The sequence below is a fragment of the Zalophus californianus genome, chromosome 9, assembly GCF_009762305.2.
Source record: "Zalophus californianus isolate mZalCal1 chromosome 9, mZalCal1.pri.v2, whole genome shotgun sequence".
NCBI lineage: Eukaryota > Metazoa > Chordata > Mammalia > Carnivora > Otariidae > Zalophus > Zalophus californianus.
In genome coordinates, this window is record NC_045603.1 from 130127918 (window position 1) to 130148864 (window position 20947).

General features: G+C 42.0%; 1 protein-coding gene across 6 annotated transcripts in view; it reads right to left on the reverse strand.

Annotated features, from left to right (window-relative positions):
• CELF2 (CUGBP Elav-like family member 2) overlaps positions 1–20947 on the reverse strand; it is a 797242-nt gene that overhangs the window by 286627 nt on the left and 489668 nt on the right. The window contains exon 1 of one of the 6 annotated variants that reach the window (XM_027593426.2): positions 19754–19904. The exons of 3 other annotated variants lie outside the window; for them this stretch is intronic. In XM_027593426.2, the coding sequence (XP_027449227.1) occupies positions 19754–19806 (53 nt within the window). In that variant the 5' untranslated portion in view covers positions 19807–19904. Of the gene's footprint in view, positions 1–7511; positions 7754–19753; positions 19905–20947 lie in introns of those variants that run through there. 2 more of the 6 variants (XM_027593423.2, XM_027593425.2) reach the window with 2 other exon arrangements.

Consider the following 20947-nt stretch of genomic DNA (forward strand, 5'->3'; position numbering starts at 1 on the left):
CTAATGATCCGCATATCACTGAAGAGGGTGGTTGGCAGCGGCCAAGAGGCACAAGGTGAGGAGTCTGGTCTGGCCAGCGCCAGCTAGGTCTACCCAAGAAAATGGCCATTCAGGGTCAACAGTCTAGGGTGCTCTGTGAAGAGTCTTTCTTCCTACTCCAAACCTAAGAGATCCTCATGGGAGCAACATCTGAATTGCAACTGAGGAAACAGAAGGGGCCCCCAAGTCCTGGGACTTTGCAGCAAGTATAGAAAGGGTCACCCAAACCTCAGCTGTTCACCCAGGAAGGTGGGACAGCAGTATCAGGGGGGACTTCTTTTATCACCTTTAACAGAGGCTACTCGGAGGTTCTGGCCCAAAGAGTCAGAACATCATCCTGAGATGTATTTCTAGCAGGATCACCAATTTGAATACACCTTTGGTCAAGATGCTGAACGTTCCTAAATCTTAAAATTTTCAGTTGTGAAGATAATAATGTGTAAACACAGGCACATTTACATGTTACAACATGTTACATAATGTTACAATGTATCTAACAACTTCATAATTTTTATAGCCAAAGATCACTAAAGGGGGAGATATTTTATGAAAGTAAAGAATTATGCCCCATAAGATTATTTCTAATGTATATATATTTTCACATATATACATGCATGTATACGTATGTGTACACACACACAGGCACACACACACACATTTTATGCCTACTGACTACAGCCAAGTGAAGAGGACTATTTTGCTCTTTTAACTTATGAAAGGACCGGCCGATCTTATTTTTGGCAGATAAATGTGGTACAACTCTCCTGCTATAGGGAGAGACCAGGAGAAATGAAGACGTAACTTATGGGAAAGGATATAGAATACCATCTTAAAATTTAGTGAGCCCAAGTCAAACCATGAACTTTCTTTACAAAAAAGCATGAAAGTTAAGATTTCAGCGTAAAATCACAGAACTTTAGATCCTAGGAGGAAAGCTGAAGAACTAAGTCACTCCCCCATGGTACTCAAAACAAAAAAGATTGTTTTTAAGCTGTCCAAAAGTTATGTCAAAATGTCAAATCAATCAGCTGAAATTAACTACATTCTGAAGAGTGAGTCACCACCATCATCTGTACAACTGGGGGGGTCTGCAGGCCCTAATGGAGCCTATAAATGTCGGACAAAGCAGCTGATGGGTTGGGGAAACTTGATGTCCATGGTTATGACAGAGGCATAAGCACTCTTATTGAGGAGATAAATGACTTTGACTTCCTTAATTATTAAGACCTTAAAAAGGGGCGCCTGGGTGGCTCAGTCGTTAAGTGTCTGCCTTCAGCTCGGATCATGATCCCAGGGTCCTGGGATCGAGCCCACACATCGGGCTCCCGGCTCAGCGGGACGCCTGCTTCTCCCTCTCCCACGCCCCCTGCCTGTGTTCCCTCTCTTGCTGTTTCTCTCTCTGTCAAATAAATTAAAAAATCTTAAAAAAAAAAAAAAGGCTAAAAATCAAAACATCCCATAACCCCATTTTTAAGGCAATGTTACTTTTAAAGGAATCTTGTGACCCGGTCATCTACCTGTAGGACTGACTCTTACCGTTCTGCTGACCAAAAGGGAGCACAGATCATTTAAACTGAGACCTCCTCAGGATAGATTTATTTAAAATCTGACCTTAAGTTAAAGGCCATAGGAGTCTGGTAGAGAAGTTCGAAATAATAAACCAAAATGATATTTTAGTCTAAATACAGCCTAAACTTAATTTACATAAATCTTCAGGAGGAAAAAAAAATGGGTCTAATAATTTGCTGGCAAGTTGGCTCTGAGGCATTCATTCAAATGCAGTAATTAAAATTTAACCAAAAATGGAATTTGTACTCATCTGTCATTTTGAGAGCCACAGGATTACATATTTATTAGCATTCCATTTTAAAGTATCAGCTGATTTTAAAGTATCACTCTCAGTATCTGAACATAATATACAATCTGCAGTTCATAAAACAGACCGTTCACAAAACTCCGGGTGTAGTTCTGTGAACGTGTAAATCTCAAATATGCTCACCAGGCGTTTCAACCACGTAACCGGAATTGTATTTCTATAAAACCAGTTAGAGTAATCACTTTCTGTTATGATTTAGAACAAATGGGAAGGGTGAAGTAGTTCAAAACCTCCCTGTTTCCCCCTTTCTTTTAAAAGTCCTTTTTAGGAGGAGTCCAAAGCTCACAGTAAATGAAAAAGAAATCCCCAGGAGGAGAAGGTTTCCATCCCTTCACATCTAGATTCAGAGCATGAGATGACTGGATGGCACAATTAAACAGTGATGATGCTAAAGGGGAATAATTATTTTACAATTACCTGAGAGCATCGCATTTACGGCACTAATTAGTTTTTGTTTCCCACAAAGGTTTTTCCAGGAATGTGCAGCTCCCTTTCTCTTAGCTTTAGCAAGAGCTCTCTCTTAAGGAAAAATAAAAATACATTTTCTGCACTGCTACCCAAGTGGCACACTGTAATGCTGGCTCTGTTGTGTTACTGGTCCCCCCCACCCCCGGTAGTGGAAACAGACGCGGGGGCATGGGACCTTATTGGTGCTAATGAACTGGAAACCATTAATACTTTGCAGACCCTCCCTTCTGTGGTGTGTAGAACACATATCTCATGGACAAATAGCTGACTCTCTGTGGTATCCTAATCTGCAAACAAAAAGAAAAACGTGGGCCTCCCCTGAAAAAACACAACCTTCCAGAGTGAATACTCTTAAGTTGGAAATAAAGACCTCTCAAGTTTGGATGAAGTTCAGCACAGAAACTGCAATGCTTCGGTGAGTTACGAATTTAGCTCCTCGAAACAGGTTGAAAATATCAGGTTTTCCAGGGGAATGCCAATCAGATAAAGGATGCTTACTGTATTGTTACGGTTACAGTTGCGAGGGGGATTTTAAAATGTGCTATTATGATGTCAGTGACCGTGCAGAAGCTTACATATAAGCCTCAACAAATGAGCACTACCCCGCATTTTGGCGCAATAGCTAGAGATCAGGTCCTGTGCTGGTAGTAGGACACTCAAGTTTATCAGAGGATTTTGCATGCCGACGACGTAGTACCTGTCGTTAACGAGAATCAGCATTTCATTGTAAGCAACAAAAACACAAGGAAGGGGGTAAGGAGAAATGAAAAGTTTGCAAATTTATGTAAAAAGGGGGGGGGAATAGATGTCAGTCTTATCAGAGGCCAAATATACTGTTGTTATAGCTGTTGGGGGGTGCGGGCAGAACCGCTCTGAGGTGGAAAACATTCTAAATGATCCCATGAAATCTTAATTACTAGGTTCCTATCTGAAAAATCTGATCTCCTTTTTTTATCTTGTCTTGCAAGGTTCCTGTTGCCCCCAGTTCACAGCATCTCATCAACAGATTGCCGGAGTAATCTCAATCCAGCAAATTACAATTAAACAGCAATACTTAACAATTAACATAATACCTCTAACCCAGATCAAAGATAATATTAGTGCTCCAAAACGCCAATATGGGATGAGTTTTTGGTTTCAGGAAGCAGCTGATACTAAAATGTGTATTGTTTACTGAGAATTGCTACCTGAAAGTATACTTTTAGAATTTTCCTTAAAAACCCATACACATAACTCTTCTTTTAGAGTCTTCTGTCTTTAATTCCTCACACGATCATCAAGGAATCAGGCGGTAAGTCTCAGTTATCACTCTATTTTATTATTGGCATTTTCCAAATATACCTCAAATGCCATCTGGGGAAAAGAGGGGGGACCCTAACGCTTTTGACCTTCATCTTGCTGGTACCTTGTAAACCAGAAAATATTTTTAATTAAAATATATTCTCTTTAATTAACATATGGGATAAGAGTGTGAGTTTGAATCAAATATGAAGTCAATCCTGAACAAGTGATATGTACTTCCTATAAAGCTCAACCATTCTCGTGTGGCACAATTTTGGTTTCCTGATAAAAATCTATGTCGAATATTTAATTCACAGTTCTCTCTTCTCTCCCCAACAACATTGGAACTGGCATTTCTATAACACACGCACAAGCCAACCACAGCTTTGCTATTTACTGCCTCTGAGGCATGGGCAAGCATATAACCTCCTTAAACATGACCTGTAAAATGGGTAGAATACACCCCCTGCACATCTGTTGTCAAGGTTAGAGACGGGTAAATCAAGTGCCTTGGCACACAGTAGGCATTCAGTTAATGACTCGTGTTATTGTCATTTAAGGAGGGAAAGGGAGAAAGCAATAATTGCCTTGCCTCCCAGAACTGGTCACATTACCCCAACAATAGTTTCTTAACTTAAAATGAGGAGGTTTGACCAGATGGTCTCTAAAGCCCCTTTCAACTTGAACAGTAAGTCCCTAGAATCACCTTTCAGTTTAACTGGACACTGATAGACGTTTTTCCAGTTATCTTAACTTGGGAGGACTTAATGAACAAAAATGGTGAATTTTTCAAGTTGATGAATTTACATTCAGGATAACTTTTCTCGTTTCCAACAAGGTTACTTACTGAAGATGAAAAAAAAATAAGATTTCATGTTAATTTATTGCTAGCTTCTTGGTGTCTTATTCTAACATCACAGATCAGAGTAATTTTAAAGCTGCATTTGTCGATTTTTTTTCCACCTGCAATTTCTCCTTTCCAGGACATTATTTCTTAGATTTTTCTGTTTCTCCAAACACCTACATGATCATTAAAAGATGTTAAAACAAAGGAAACCCTCATCCCCACCCCCGTCCCAAATTGCACCAGTTTAAAATAACATTTTTAAAATCAGTTCCTATTCCTATTTTCATTATGCTTTGCTGCAAACGATATTCTATAGCAACACAAAGACAACAAAACATTAGTAGTTAAGATTATTTAAAAGGTCTATTTCCATTTACAGTCTGGACGCTGAACGCTTAAAAAAACCAAGACTTTGAAGCATCTGTCCTAACAATTCAGACCCACTGCAGAGCCTCACATGATCTGGGCTCTTTAAACACTGGATGGGCTTGTGGGGCCATCAAACATAATAATTCATCTCAAAAGCTATTTGTTCATCTGCCTTGAGGACTCAAACATATTACATCTTGCAAACTTATGTAATATATTCTTGTGGGAGAACGCCATTGAAAATATGTCCTACTGCTTTAGAAAAATCAACACCAGAAAAACCCCTATGCTTTATTTAAGTTCCTTTTAGGAATAGGCCAACATCTAGCCGACTGCAATTTAGTCCAAATGGCAATATACCATATGTGACAACCAGTCTCCAAAACAATAAATCTGCACAGCTATCTTCCCAACTGCATGCATATGGCAATCAGATACACTGCTAGGTGGGCTTCAAACATTTTCAGCTTGTCATATGCCCTCCCACACAACTCTGTTCCCCAAAGATAGTCTCCAATGTGAGCTAATTATGAACTATTTTGGAAAACATGCTACAGTACTCTCGGGGCTAAGAAGACAGAATAGTTATCTTGGAAACAAATATTTACAAATCCTCTATTTTTCTTTTTTTAAAACAGTTCAATTAAGCAATAGTTGACAGCACTGAAAACAATGGGAGTTTGGTTCCAAAAGATACCGTCTGGAAATAACTAGTATCTGGAAGAGAAGTAGGGTAGAAGTTATGTTAAGGTTTGCACAGGAGACTGTGGCTAAGATACAAAGGCTCTATTCAGAGCAAACAGTCTGAAAAAGCCACATTCATCCACCAAACGAAAAGGACGAATTAAAGTTTCATAATTCATAATTTAACTGAGAAGCGTCAGCCATCTTTTGGAGATCATTAACAGATTAAATTCACAGAGCATTCATTAGATGTATATGGTCACCTAAGTAGCAGGTGACCATAAATTCACAAGCATGATCAAGACAATTCTTTTTCCCCCCACACTCCTCTAGAGAGCAGAAAACACAAAACTTTCAATAGCTAACGTGCAAACAAGTATTATGTATCTATACAGATACATATATATATGTACCTTGAAAAAAAAATATATATATTTTAAGGGGGACAGGACAAGATCTTGTAAAACAAGTATCATGGGAATGTTACTAATCAAGATAAATTTCCCAGAGAAAACTGCCAAAAAGAAATTCAATATTTTAATTTACGTTATCTGATTATCTTAGTTGGGACAATGAACCAGAGCGAGTGTACAAGCAAGTTAACATTCTTCATATCGACTGGAAGGACAATTGCCCTTAACAGATTCTGTCATACCCCTCCCCCCACCTTTTTTTTTTTTTTTTAATCCTAGGGGCTCAAATAATTGGCCACTGCGGAGTTTCTCAAAAATCTCTCAAACTCATAACACTTAACATGCTAGAAAATGAATCCAGCACCGTAGGGGAAAGTTAGTTGCCAGAGAAATGGATCATAAAGCTCTGAATGGCCTACAAATTGCAAAGGGTACGGTAAGGTGCCAGAAAGAATATGGATGTGAAATCGTATAGCGGGCAGAAGAGGAAACATTTTATATGTAGTCTTACCAGGGATAACAGTCCTTCCCCCCCCGCCCCCCGCCCCTAGATTAACTGCAGCCTAGTTTCACTAGCAGACGTCTTGCCTGGTAAGAGAGAATTTTTATACGTTCCAAGTCTAAAATGGACACAGACCTTTCAGACCCGCTCTGGCAACCCCTTTAGGTTTCCTTTTCATAACACGACTGAATACGAGTGGATGCTACTGACTCCATAGCGCCTGAGCTGATAAGAGAAACTTTCCTGTTAAGACTAACGAGCCAGATAAAAATTAGATCTACTTTCCTCAGAAATCCCAGCTCTTTACTTCTCCCAGTAAACTCTCCACCCTAGTTTGACGACATGTAAAACCACCAGAATCACATTAATTATTAAATTATAGACCGCATATCAGACAAACCACCATGATTACGTAAAAATTACCTCTAATTTCTGCAACAGAGTACACCGGGCTATTTTAATGCTTTATAATTATCCACCCCCTCCCCCCACCCTTTTTTTTTTTCCCCCTCTTCTCTCCTTCCACTCTCCCACCACCGGAAAGGAATCTTTGCAAATGTAAATCAGAGCGGGTAATTTGGTAAGAAGGGATCTTTAAATGGGCCACGAGAGCTCCGTCAGACCCGCATTTCAAATGACACGAGCGTGCACGCGCGCCCCGCCCCGGGACGCCGCGCCCCGCTCGCCGGTCCCCGCCGGCCGGACCCCCAGACCCCGCGTCAGGCTCGCCGGTCCTCACCTGGTCCCCCGCTCGCCGGTCCCCCGCCTGGAACCCACGCCCCGCCGGTGCCGGTCCCCGCCCCGACCCCGGTCCCCACCCGGACCCCAATCCCCGCACCGCTCGGCGCAGCACGTCCGGACACTCGCCCCGCTCCCCGCGCCGCCTCCGAGACCCAGGGGAAGGCGGCCGCTCCGGAGCCGCCACCGCCCGCTCTCGCCCTCCTCGGGGCTCCGGGAAGGAGACCTGGCGGCAGCCGCCCGGCCGAGGGCGCGGGGAGAGCGGCCCCGCGTGCCCCGCGGGCTCACACTCACATTCTGTCGGGAACTAGCAGGCGGCCCTCGACCATCATGTCCGGGAGGAAATCCAGCTTGAAGGCAGAAGTCATGTTCTCGGCGCGCGCTCTGCGCTCGGGCGGCGGGGGGCGGCTGTGCGCGCGTCCGAGCGGCCGCGGGCGGCGCGAGACGGGCAGGGACAGGTGCGCGCGGCCTCCCGGCGGCGGCCGCCCGAGCCGGCACTTGTCACATTCTCTCCCCTCCCGCTCTCCGCCAATCCCCTCCGAAATCCAGCGCCCCGGCGACCGTCTGCGGAGCGCCAGGTGCGGCGAGCGGAGGCGGAGCTCCGCGCCCGCCGCGCCGCCGCTTAACCCCTGCGGGCCCGCCCGCCCGGCCCCCGGAGGGAGGGACCCGCCCGAGGCCGGCGGCGGGGGAAGCTGAGCTCACCAGCTTTAAAAATAGCCAGACTTTCCTGGGGTCCCCAGCCTCCGGAAACGCAAACTAGTCCCCCACGCTGACTCGGTCCAGTTCCACTCAATTCCCGATTTCCAAGGCGCCTGGCACGAGGCCCGAATAACCGCTGTAGTAGATTTAGTGCCACTGCATCGCCAAAGCCTTAGTTCACATGCCGGTCAAAACCCAACTCCCGAGCCGAAGAGAAACGGAACCTTCATGAGTTTTTGCTGAAAACGCTTTTCTGCGCGATCTGCTCGCCAGTGAATGAACTAACAGTAATAACTGATACAGCATTCGTGGGTTAGCCCAAGCAAATATCAGATAAATGGCCCAAGTGACATTTAGGGACTTATCTCAATGCTTTAAGGACAAAGAGAACTCCATCTCCACACAATTACATTTCCTTTGTATTCTCTCGAAAAACGAATTAGGATAAGGGACTGAAAATGTGAATCACAGTAATCATGTTTTCTTTTAAGAAGAAATCAAATCTGTCATTTTCTAGTATTCAATAAAATGACCGAAAACCAACGGTGACTTTATTGAAAGGCTGTGAGATCTATAACGTAGTGGACATGAAGCTTAACGCCCGTTTAAGATTTGTGACTATTTACTAATAGGGCTTGAGGAAAGTGGCAAAAATCTCACCGATGAACAGAAGCAGGGAGTTTAATTTTCCCAAGTGATTTGCAAAATTCTTGAAAGGTAAGGAAGTGGTGGGGCATTCTCATTCACTGTTGTCATTGTTTTGTTGTTTGGTTATTAGGCTGAAACCAAACTTTTCACAAGGTCACAAGTACGTAAAACTCCTATCTCATGTACTAAAGCATCATTAATTGCATACCAGAAGTTTACAGTTTGCCTCTTTTTTGGTCATCACTTCTATTATGTAATGACATCACACCTGGCGGTGTAGTCATGGTAACCAGGGGATTAAACAAGTAAGTCACGTGTGTAGTCAAATCTATCAGGTGTGAGATGTATCAGACACCATAATACAAAGAAAAGATCTTTTCTCACCAACTTCTTGTGTGATATGAGAACTGACCATCTTTGGAGATTATGAAGGAAAAGAAGTATTTATATACCAATTTTAAATCCAGGCTTGATGGATTGAGCACTATGAAGTAACAGGCCTGGAGTATTCAATTAAGTCCGTACATCCTTAATGGACTTGATTTCTTTCTTCAGCTGAACAATATATCTGGCTTTGACCAACATAGTTCTAATTCCAAGGCCAATGTAGGGCTAGGACTAACCTTCATTTGAAAATACAGTCTTTCTGAGGGACGAGGTCTAGGTTCATAAGGAATTGAAAAACAGATGCAATAAAATGAATTCTTAGGTCCAAAATACCCAAACTTTTCATGATAGCACTAATTTCCATTTATTCCCTATTCCTGCTACTCTAGGCTGCCTTTCGAAATTATAAGAATTTTGTTGGTCTTTCAATAATCTTAATAAAGTAATTAACTGGGTAAATGAGACCAACCTTGTCAGTTCTTGGTTTTCATGTATTATTTATATAAATCCCAAATGTATATAATGAGCTGACCGTATAACAAATTTAAGAATGAACCGAACTGGCCTCCAGAACAGAAGCAAAACACAACCGCATTAATCAAAGAGAGAAAGATTTCCAAATCAGCTGTGGAATAAAGCTACATATCTACATTCTGTAAGGTAGAAAAAGCTTCATTAACATGTACACTTCTGAAATATTTATTTTCTCTTTAATTGCATGTGAATTAGTTGGGAGAAGCTGTAGGGAAGCCCTCTTACTGACTTAAGCCTTCTCAGCAGTTTGTTAAATTCTAGCCTCAAATCCCTTGAGGCAATAGTGGATTCAAAGCAGCTTTTAATCATACTATAAGGAGGGTGAAGTAGTATGTAAGTAGGTCATAGAGAAAGAATTACAAGTGCATAGGTTATTGCCTTATTTAACAACTACAGCGTACCCGAGTTTTCAAAGCACATTTGCTTTTGCCATTTACAGTTCGAAAGAAACCAGGGTCAAATACAAAAAGAAAATCACTCTTACATGGGATACCGTGACAATGTGAACCAAGGAATGCTTACGGAGTGTAGCTGAGTTTAGTTTGGCTGCCAAATACATAAATAATACAGTGACTGTACAGGTACTTGATGGAGGTGCCAAAGAGAAACAAAATACACAGACATATGCAAACACACACACACACACACACACACCCCATAGGGTGTTGTTTCCATGATCATAGCACATGCACAATAGCCCTTTTAAAAAATACCAGTTTCAAAAGGTCTTGAGTCTAAAAACGAAAACAAAACCAAAACACCCAACCAAATACCACCTGATGAAAAGCGTAAATTTCTCTTTTCACTGCTTGGCAGAAGGAAAAAACAAAAATCCAAAAACAACTCAATGGGGCCCTTTTTTTAATTTTCATGCAGTCATGAGCCATCAGGTATCATGTTTTGGCAGTTCGTGTTATTTGGCAGACAGTTCCACTGGGCCACTGTTGAACACTCGGGTTCAATGGAGCTATTTTATAGCCAGGGATCTTATCAACGGCACTGAAACGGGATGAGGCCTTCAGCGGGCCCCTCTCACGGACTTGACCTGGTTGGTGTCACCACTGTGTGCTGCCATCACTGGGGACGGTTCTGTTGGGAATAATGAAGTTTCCTCATAGTTTTCACTTCATGGTAGAAAAACCTTAAGCTCTTCCCTAGGCCCATCCCCCTACCTTCCCTAATTGTCTTTTTTTTTAATCAACTTGCTATTCATTTCCCAAACAAAAGGCAATTCAAGAATTGGAAGCACTTCAAGGGAAAGTTTCTGAATGACCTCATTTCATATGAGGCCTTCCAAGGCAATCGGGTGCACTGTGCTGTTTCAGCAAGCCGCTTCCCCCCCCTCACGCCTCATCTCAAACTGAGTTTTCTCCAATGGTCATTGTTTGAGCACTGAATTATCAGTGGCATTAAAACACACACACACACACACACACACACACACACACACACCACAAAACGCTCAATAGAAACAGTGTGCTAATAAAATACATAGAGTACACACTAAGAGAACTAGAAGAATTCTATCCCTGTCACCCCACTCAATCAATGAACCAGAATATAGTCCTTTGATTATAGAGCTTTCAACATTTTTGCACAAAGTTTATAACCGTATCTTACAGACGGGTGCTTGTTATATGGTGATTAGTGTTTACAAGCAAACAATTTTTCCCCCTACAGACAACCTTGTATATTTTATGACAAGTTTCCATTTTTTAATGGTTCCTATACACAATGTCACACATTGCAATCTTTAAAAGCAGAAGACTATCAGCTCTGTTATCAGAGATGTATCAGTATTGTTCCATCTACTCAAAAAGCCTCCTTCACAAAAGGGTCTCCCCTCCCCCCAACTTCTGGCTTACCATTGCAAACTGGAATCCAAAACATCTTTCCCCTATCACGTTTTCAAATTCAAATTTTATTAACATAGCTGTTTCGGCTTAAAAAAAAAAAAAAGCCTAATGTGCTCAGAGCCATTTGGAGCAAGAAATACAGGCCCTATAAGGGGATTTCCTATCATTTCTAGCCAATAAATTTGAAATCCACATGAATTTTAAGTACCTGAGAGAGTATCTGACTTTGTGGCCATGTGTTCTCGGCTTACTCCAGTTTCATTAGCAACTTGCAAAAATAAACAATGGTGTTTTTGATCTGCTTAAAAAAACCCAAACAGATCCTTAAGTGATACATATAAATATATCTTTTCTTCATCCCATAAAGGTATCCCTTAAAAAATACTTATATGGCCAATTATAAATTTAAAACGATCACTTTATTATTCACCAACCCCTCCCCCCGCTCCCCCTCCCCCCCAGCTCCTATTTTCAATTGAAAGCTTCTGGAATGGTGACTCTGTCACATTCCTAAAATGACTTAAGTAAAATTAAATGCCAATAAAGATGAAGTAGTTATTAAAGTCTTATTTTACATTTCTACAGGAATTGTAAGTAGTCACTCTCCCTTGAGAACAGCTGCTACTAGCTTTCTGCAATCTTGTGTTTTTCTGAATCTGTTTTTAATAGAGCAAAAATACATAATGGTGAATTTATCTTCTTTCTGAAGAGGCCCTCAAAATGAAGATGGTTCTTTGTATACATACCTTCGTGCTCCGAAATGAGAGGCCCCTCTTGAGTTTCCAGAAGCTTCCATTCCAAGGGGATGAAATGCTAACACCGTGGGTCTCTCAGACGCAGAGCCCAACCAGCCCATCACTTCCCTCCCCACCTTGCCCTTTCCCTTGCCTTTCTCCATGATACCCCTGCTGCCTCCTTTCTGTCCCCGCTCTTAGCTTTCTCTCTCAGATGGCAGCCAGGCAATGCCAGAAGCTTCCCCCTACAGCTGTGTCTGAAGAGGCAGGTGACTACCAACGTGAAGGGAGTTGTGGTTGGTTGCTTATCTGCAGGAGAAATCAAGTTTGCCTCGCCTTGACCAAAGCTGGTTTCTGAACTGGGAACAGCTGTCTCTGGGTTGAGCCATGGGATTCCTTTCCAGACGTTACCAGAGGGTGGGAGGGGGAGGATGCAAGTCTGTGTCCCATGAAGTGAGGACACAGAACATGAACATGGGGAAGAATGGAGAAACGGTGGCCAGAGGAAAAAGGTCTAGTGTGGTGCTTTGCATGCGAAGGCACTCCTCTGAAGAAATGTTCCAGTGGCCTCTTGAAGATCCTGAGAAGGGTCGGACTACACCAGGCACCCTTATCTGGTGCCAGCCTGGCGGCAGGAACAAAATTTATACCTATCAAAAGGAGGCGTTTAATTCTCTGGCAGTCTGCCCTCCAACACCCCCCTCCCAGCCCCTGCAAAAGGTTTTCCCCGATTGGCCACAAGTTCTCATCTTACTGTCACGTATTGTTCCATTAAAAAAGGAGAAACTTCTGCTTGATGAAATGCAACAGCTGAGCGGCAACAGCTGGGTGGGTACAGCAGTGGGGCAGACATGAGGTCCAGAGAGAGAGAGAGAGAGAGAGAGAGAGAGCCTGCAGCAACAGGTGGGGGGGGGGGGGAGGAAAGGAAACATGAGTTTCAAGCCTTGGGGCGGGCTGTCTGAGACAGATCTTGGCAACAATCAAAACCTCAACTCAGGAGGTATGACAGCCCCCTTTCCCGGAATCTCTCTCTCTTTTTTCCTAAACAAATACATCTGGAAGAAGAGTGAAGATTAAGAGAGCAAAATCTTGGGTTTCTGTAAAACAAAACACATGAATCTGCTTTACCCACAATGGTGACGGATCGCCTTCGAAGCGCTTTGGTTACCAGGATCAGAAGCCATCTGATAAGGTGCAGGCAGGTCAGACTCTTTAAGGCAAATGCTACTTTCCAACTCAGTGGAAAAAGACGAGAAGATTTAAGAACCAAACCTGTTTGATTCTGCATTTGATTCTGTCGGATTGTTGACTGACACTGGGAACGCGTCATTTAATTTACCGATTCATCAGCTAGACCTCTGTCATAAGCGTGGCCATCCTTTCCTCATAGGGACGAATGGCTAAAAAATCAAAATCTACCATGATCCTCAAATAAAAGGTGCAATGTGTTAACCTAATTATTACTACAGCAATTATATAACAAAGCTATTAAAATGACATGTAGGTTGAAAATACATTAAGGTTTTGAGTACAGGAAATTTATTTTTTCCCTATAATAGGGTTCAAATCTCTAGCCATTTTTAGCTTATGATAGAGGTTTTGGAAAATCCCAAATGACTTTTTACTTAAATTTGCTTTTGATTCTAATTCCCCTTGAAGTCCATTAGGGGCAAAAAAAATTTTCTTTTTCCTTCTGCTTAAAAGAACTACCCAAAATCTTCATGGGAAGGTGGTGCAGCTGTCTTCCCAAGCTAAGTGGAATGTGTTCTATCCTATCTCCACTGCTGAGTGTAAACCTTTATGTTACCCCATAGTTCAGTCTCAATACTCTCTGGAGGCTCATAGGTGCATTTGCCCTATTTCATAGGAATATGGCAAGGTTAGGGAGCAGGAGAGGTGTGGAAGACTTTGGGTCTGGGGAAGAAAGGAGAAGAAGTTAAGATTTTGTTTTGCTTTGTTTTAATAACAGGACACCTGCTTTCTCCTCCTCACTCACCCACGCTTCAGGCCAGTTCACCTCCCCGTCCTCTGCATCACACCCCCGATACCTGCTGTTCTTTCTCCGTTTCATGACTGTTGTGAGTTTCTGGACGGCTGGGACTATGTCTCATATTGAGCGCAATATATATCTGTGCCTTGATTGGTTATGATTGCAATAGGACATCTTTTGGCCTCCTTTACAGACAAAAAGTTACATTTCGGCTTGTTAATGCTTTAAAATTCTCTTTCTCCTGCCGTAACACCTGTTCCCATTGTACAGCTGAAAGGCTGAGAAAAGTGAGGCAAAGGATGCTTTAATTCAAAGACCTCGTGAACTAGAAGACAGATGAGTGGGGATAGAAGGGGAGTCGTTAGAAGCCGAAAGCAAACACCACTGTGATTTTTCCTGTCGCATTCATTATTTTTCTTCTCTTACGGTACCACTTCCTCGGTGGCAACACTCTGAGGCACGTACCAATCAAGGGCCATGGTGGAAATGCAGCACCAGAGGAAGAGATGACTTTAAAGTGTCAGATACGCAATAGTTATGCTTTCAAGTTGGCAGGGGAGGAGTTTGGCTGAGTCCTGAGTTCGAATCCCTCCCTTTTGAGCTATGTGTCCGCAGGCCTATTACTTTACCTTTCTCTGTCTCAGTTTTTCATCTTCAAAATGGTAATAACGTAACTACCTGCAACTCTTGGATGCCTGTGAGGATTAAATCACATAAAATTTAAAAAACCCACCTAATGTAGTGCCAGGCATAGACTGTCAATAAATTTTTGGTTTTATTCTTTAATCATAATCCTCCCCACCCCCCCACACACCACCCAACCCCGCCAACCCAATTTTGTTTAAACCTGGAACTGGCAGGTAGAAAGTAAAAGAGAAAGCCAGTTCTAATCCTATTGTTCTTGTAGCATTAAAGTTTCACTGACACCTTCCATTTTGAAGGCCAGCAGCCTAACCCAGAGGGAAGGTACAGGTTTTGGTTTACGGAGAGCAGGCACTGAGCATCCTGGGGCTTGGGGTGAGGTCTCTATCCCTTTTCAAATTAGGTCAGTTTCCGAAGAGAAGGTCCAAATGAATCCTAACTGCTGACACCAGGAACTTAACGCCTCTTACCACCGACTCCGAGAGTTTTCATTTTCAGAGATGCTTCCTAAATCATCTCTGAATGAATGGGTAAGCCAGTTCACAGAGTCCAAAAGGGACTTTTTACCCATGGCAGCTGCAACCTTTCTTAAGACAGGGATTAAAGAAGCCACGAGGTCGTAGGTGTATCATCGTTATAACTTCCAACCTCAAGCCCTCCTTGACCAAGACAACAAAGTTTGTCGAGCTGAATAATTTTCCGGGAAGATTCTAGTTTTTATTTTTCTCTGAGAGCATGCCGGCAAGTTCTGCTTTATAAACTCCAGTGATTCACCAGGATCCTAAGCAGCCAATCATGGGCGGGTCAACTTGGAATGGGCTGAGGTGGCAGCTTGAGCCGCCCTGGTAATACATGTCACTCCAGGCTGGTGTCATCTCGTCCCCACAGACGCCATTTCCTGTTAACTGTGATGGTCTTGACATACAAGAAAATGTGCTGAGATCAGTTGCAGCCAGAAAAAAAAAAGCCACAGAGCCGATAAGCACACCTGTGCATGATAATCCCTAACGACATTGCATGAAGCAGAAGGTTGTGTGTGGGGACAAAGGGTACCTCATCCCAAATCAGGGTTAACCAGCACATTTCTGAGTTGAGTGGAGGTTCACACACACACACACACACACACACACACACACACACACACTCTTACGTGTACGTCTAGCTTCCATGTCACTCCCATATCTGTAGATTGCTACCATGTGACTGGAAAGGTGCTTCGGCTCCAGGACACCTCATTTCAGCTCTTAATGGGCAACACATTAAAGCCTCACATATGCTTTCCTTCCTCTGACACCCTCTTCCCAATGTCAATTAAGTAAAATGCCACGAATTTCAGTCCTCTGCAAACCACTGCCTTGTCTTGCCTATGGAACAAAAGTCACTGAGAGTTCAGAAAAACTCCCAAAGCCAATCACCATCAGAGAAGCAATAGTTTTATGAAAGGGGGAAACCTGCCCCTCTCCACCTCCGCCCCCCCCCCCCCCCAGGAACTACCAAAGGGTGGGAAGAAATTCAGTGATGGCTGATAAAGATGAACCAAGGCATTACCGCGACGGAACGGACCATACTTGCTCCTGCTGGGAAAGGTGCAGAGAAAAGCTACGGAGCTGGGAACATGCCAATGAATGAACTGCGTTCTGTTAACGACTTTACAGACTTCTCCATATAAGAAATGAAGTTGGGCATTTCTTATTTCCCCGCTGCCATGGTTATACCAGCTCATGGTATGGTCTTTCTCTATAAATTCTGGCCCCTTAAACTCAGAACCACCATTCCCACACAAACCTCCTCTTTCTGCATTTTACCTGTCCTGGGTGTTTCCAGGGCTGAGTGCAATGAACTTTCCATCAGCCACTTTTCACCTAATTAACCCCCCTGATGACAATAATTGGTATTGAGTCACTCTTTGGATGACTTCCTAGGTATTCAGGCACAATCTGCACTTGCCATAAAGTTCTAGATATGAATATTAATCAAATGCTCTCCTTTGTTTTTCAGCCCCAAAGGGGTATTTTTGCAACGGCACACACTTCTATTTTAAAAAAGAAAAAAAAATGTGAGGTTTCATTTGAACAAATAAAAGGGTATTAATACACTGAGCTTACAGATCTCAGTCTGTGGTCTGCTGAACACATCTATGTGAGTATTCCCAAGGCTCGTGTGTGAAGGGACTCTGGGTACAATCATTACTCTATTGAAAGAAGCCATTTTCCCAGTTTGAATCTTTTGCTATTCCTTTTCTGAAAGTCGTGGCTTAGAATTAAAATTTACTTTGACATTTGTTTAGGTCACTACGGAGGGGGATCATCACACATGGAGGATAATGGCAGGATACAGATTATGTATCTTCTTACTGCTATGGAATTAGATGCAGACAAGTTTGCCAACTTCAGGCAACCTCACACCGTCCCCATCAGGCTAAAGGAAAAGATACCTACAAGCTGGACACTGGAGTGGGGGGGTCCCCGAATTCCGAAAGCTGATGATCAATCAAACCACATGAGAAGAAAAGTAAGAAAGGATCTCCCTTGTTCTTGGACTTAATTATGACCACCCAGGGATTAAAGTGAATGGATCACAGGTAAATAATTGTAAATACAGTCAAAAATTCAACATGGAGGCTTCCAGGTTATTTCTTTATTTCAGTGTGCTACTGACAAGCAGGTAGGGAGCACAGAGGACTACTTTTCTCCCAAACCACAAAAAAATTGCTTTGCAGCCTTTGTTTGGAATAAAAATTTCCCATGAAAGCAGAATCTAGGTGTGCTGGTAACAGTGGGCTTCAGATATAAAGCTTCGCCAATTACCTTTTATGAGCTCATCCTAAAAGCAATTATTGGCATACCCAATGGAATGAGCAGTTCTGATCCCATTGGAAGTAAGAGAACATAATAAGGATGCATTTAAAATCCACTCTATTCACAATGGATAACTTCTGAAATATTATTATAGTACAGATACATTTTGGGTCCACCCAGGTTCTGGATATACTGTCAACAGAAAATTTATACTTAAGAATTCAATTTATTTAGCCTGAAACATTAATTTTAATAGTTCTGAATTAGATATTTTATAACACTTCAACTTAAGTTAAAAAAATTAAAATGCATGTCCAAACTCTAAAAAATAGTTAATGTTCCCTAACTGTGTTTTTATAAGGAATGTGTTTTGTTCCTTATTTACTGAGAGCATCCCTAATTTGAACCATAGTACAATTCAAGAGGAAATATTTGTAACTAAATATTTAAAAAGAATTTTTTTTTGCCCTTTAAAATGATTTCCCTTCTGTGTTTAAAAATTAGGTCCTTAATCTTCCTTTATAAATTTACTAATATTTTTCAATATTTTGCTGTGGCATGAACAACCAATTAAGCCAGATACTCAAGTGTTAGATAAGATAAATTTTTTAAAGAAACCAACCCTAGTAACATGATTTTCACGTAAATCAATGAGCACTGAATATCCTAGGACCAGTTCTTTTACATTAAGCATGAGAATAAGAATGGTTTCAATATTTGAGAAGTTTGAAACAGATTTTCCCATTTCCTCTTTTTGAACTCTGTTTTCACCTTAGAAATCAGTGTTTCTGTTATAAAAAGCAAGATTTTTGAAGACATGAGAAATGTTTGCCCTGCATAAAAATTCAGGCACATAACCATATTTTTTTGAGCACATAACCATATATCAAAAACCAATATGTTCCATAGAGACCTTTAACTTAGTAACTTAAATAGGCTATGGAACAATAGTTTATGACCAAAATTCTAAGGGCAAAAGTTCTCACATGTCCTTGAATTTCAAAACCGTCTATCTACCTGGATGCCGAAAGAGGAGGTAGAGGCTAGAAATTACAATTTACTTAAATATTAGAAATATCCCCCTTAACTTCTCTTTCCTGCTACGTTCCAGGAGTCTACCAAATAGGCAAATTTAAAATCCCCCAGCATTAAACACTGTAGAGGCATGTCTGATAACAAGGTATTTGCCAGAATGATAATGGTATTACAAGCAGTCTCAATCAATACATTGCTTTCTGTAGTTAACAGAGAGGGAAGCAATAAATCTCTAACTTAATCCAACCAACATAGCTGCAAAACGCAAAAAGCTTTATGAATGGTAGATATTAATATTTTTTTAAAAAAGCACAAAACCACAAACAAGCAGTTCTAAAAGCTCTTCATTTTGTAGAGTCTATACAAACAAGATTAAAGCAGATAAAAAGGGTGTTGAGAAAGAAAAAAAAAAAAAAGCCCCAGACATGCATTAAGCTAGTTTGACAGCTCCATTGTTCAACCGGTCCCATTGTCAGACCCAAAGATGTATTCAGTGCTACAATGTCTGCTAGCAAATAAACAAAAGACTACATTTTTCAAAGCAGGATGCCAATTCCATCATAATTCTTTCTCTGTTTCGCAAAAGGTCAGTGGTGGCTCATTCTTGGTATGTGATCGAATCCTAACACAGATGCAAGAAACAAGTATTTGCTTTCAATACATAGGGACCCAGGACGCCATGCATGAACAGAGGTCTTTAAACAGGTACACATTTTGGCAAACAGGATAAAGTGATCCAAACCTGGTAACACAGAAGGACTATTTAGGTAGGCTAAGTCCAGATTAGAGCGGTATTTGGAACGCAAGTCTAATATGGAGTCTCCTTAGCTCCTTTTTCGGTGATTATTCCATGCAGAGTGCATGATAATGAGAGGCTTAGACATTGTAAAGGAAAAGACAAACCAAGAGCCAGATTCAGAGCCTTTAAAATTATCCACTGGCCACTCACAAATAGCAGGGAACAAATACATGATATGCTTTCAAAAGGCAACGAGTGCAAATATAACTCGCACTGGGCAGTCCTTCTCCTTTCTCTTGCTGGCTCCCTTTCTCCCAGTCCTTGGTCTCGATTTCGTTTCCCTCTCTTTCTCTCTAGATTCTTTTTTCCCCCTCTAAGATAAGGAAGCTACTTGATGCCGAGCATGATTATTGTCTCAGCCAGCTCTAGAAACTAGAAAAGCACACATTAAAAACAAAGGACACAACAACATACCTTAAAAGCAGCTCCTCATTTCTCATAGTAACAGCGGATTTGGGACAGCGCATGCTTTCTACACTGATACACTGATAGTCTCAACAAAAGCTGGTTCAGAAGTACGCTCAAACATCAATGCCACAGTAGCTGTTCACTAATGCGCTCTCTCTCTCCCTCTCTCTCTCTCTCTTTCCCCACTCTCTTCTCTAGTCAAATTCTGAATGGTGGAGCAAAGGGGCTCCTGCAGATTCACTAAGTAGAAATAATCCTCTCTGACAAGTTATGTTGTCTAGGCATATTTTTACATTAATACACTGTGCTGCCTATAGGGGTCTTGTTTGCATTCACTCAAGCCTGCCTGGTGTTAGTTCTCCTAATTACCATCTTAAAAAATTGGAAAGAAAAATAAGTAACTCATTTACCTTTTTCTTATACATATCACAGCAAAGCCAATGCCACATTTTCTTTTGGCTAGCAACTATCAGCAAGCATCGCAGATGACTACCAGAGGATTTGGATAGGGCAGTGTGCTAAAAAGGATTTTTGCTTCTCTTTTCTGGGACACTGAATTCACAGTTGGATTCATCTGTTCCTTTCCTCTTGTCCTCAGGAAGAGTGACAAGGTCAAGACCCTTAACCCCACCCTGGGTCAGGGATGCAGAAGACAGAGATTGGGGGACTTGGCAATATTTTAACTCTGTGCACACCAGAGCTCTTGCAGATCAGAGCATAGTTCACCTGAAGCAGGACGTCTAAAGGAGGCAGGCAATGAAATGCAGAGATTGTTTGGTCATATTGAAGTCCCAGTTGACACCGGAGCATCGTCCCCAAAAAACCAATTAAATGGTCTTTTCCAAAATAAGAAAAATCAGCTTCCCTGTTTCATTATACTCAACAGGCTTAGCAGATACAGTCAGCCAGGAAAATGCACATTATACTTCTGTTTATTGGAATTAGAAGAATTCCATGCACATTAGCCAAGTAAAACAGAAGGTTAAACACATAGAGAAAAGATGAGATGCTACAGACAGAATGGTCAGTTGTCCAGAAGTGCAAACTAAGGCATCATTCCTCTGTGCTCACAGGAAGCCAAGAATGCTCTCAGTTTGGATGGAACAATGCAGGGCACAGCCTGAAACAGAGCTGGATCACTGAGCACTGGATTCTTCACCCCCAGGCTCAAAGTAGGTCCCTGTCCTCCATTAGCACAAC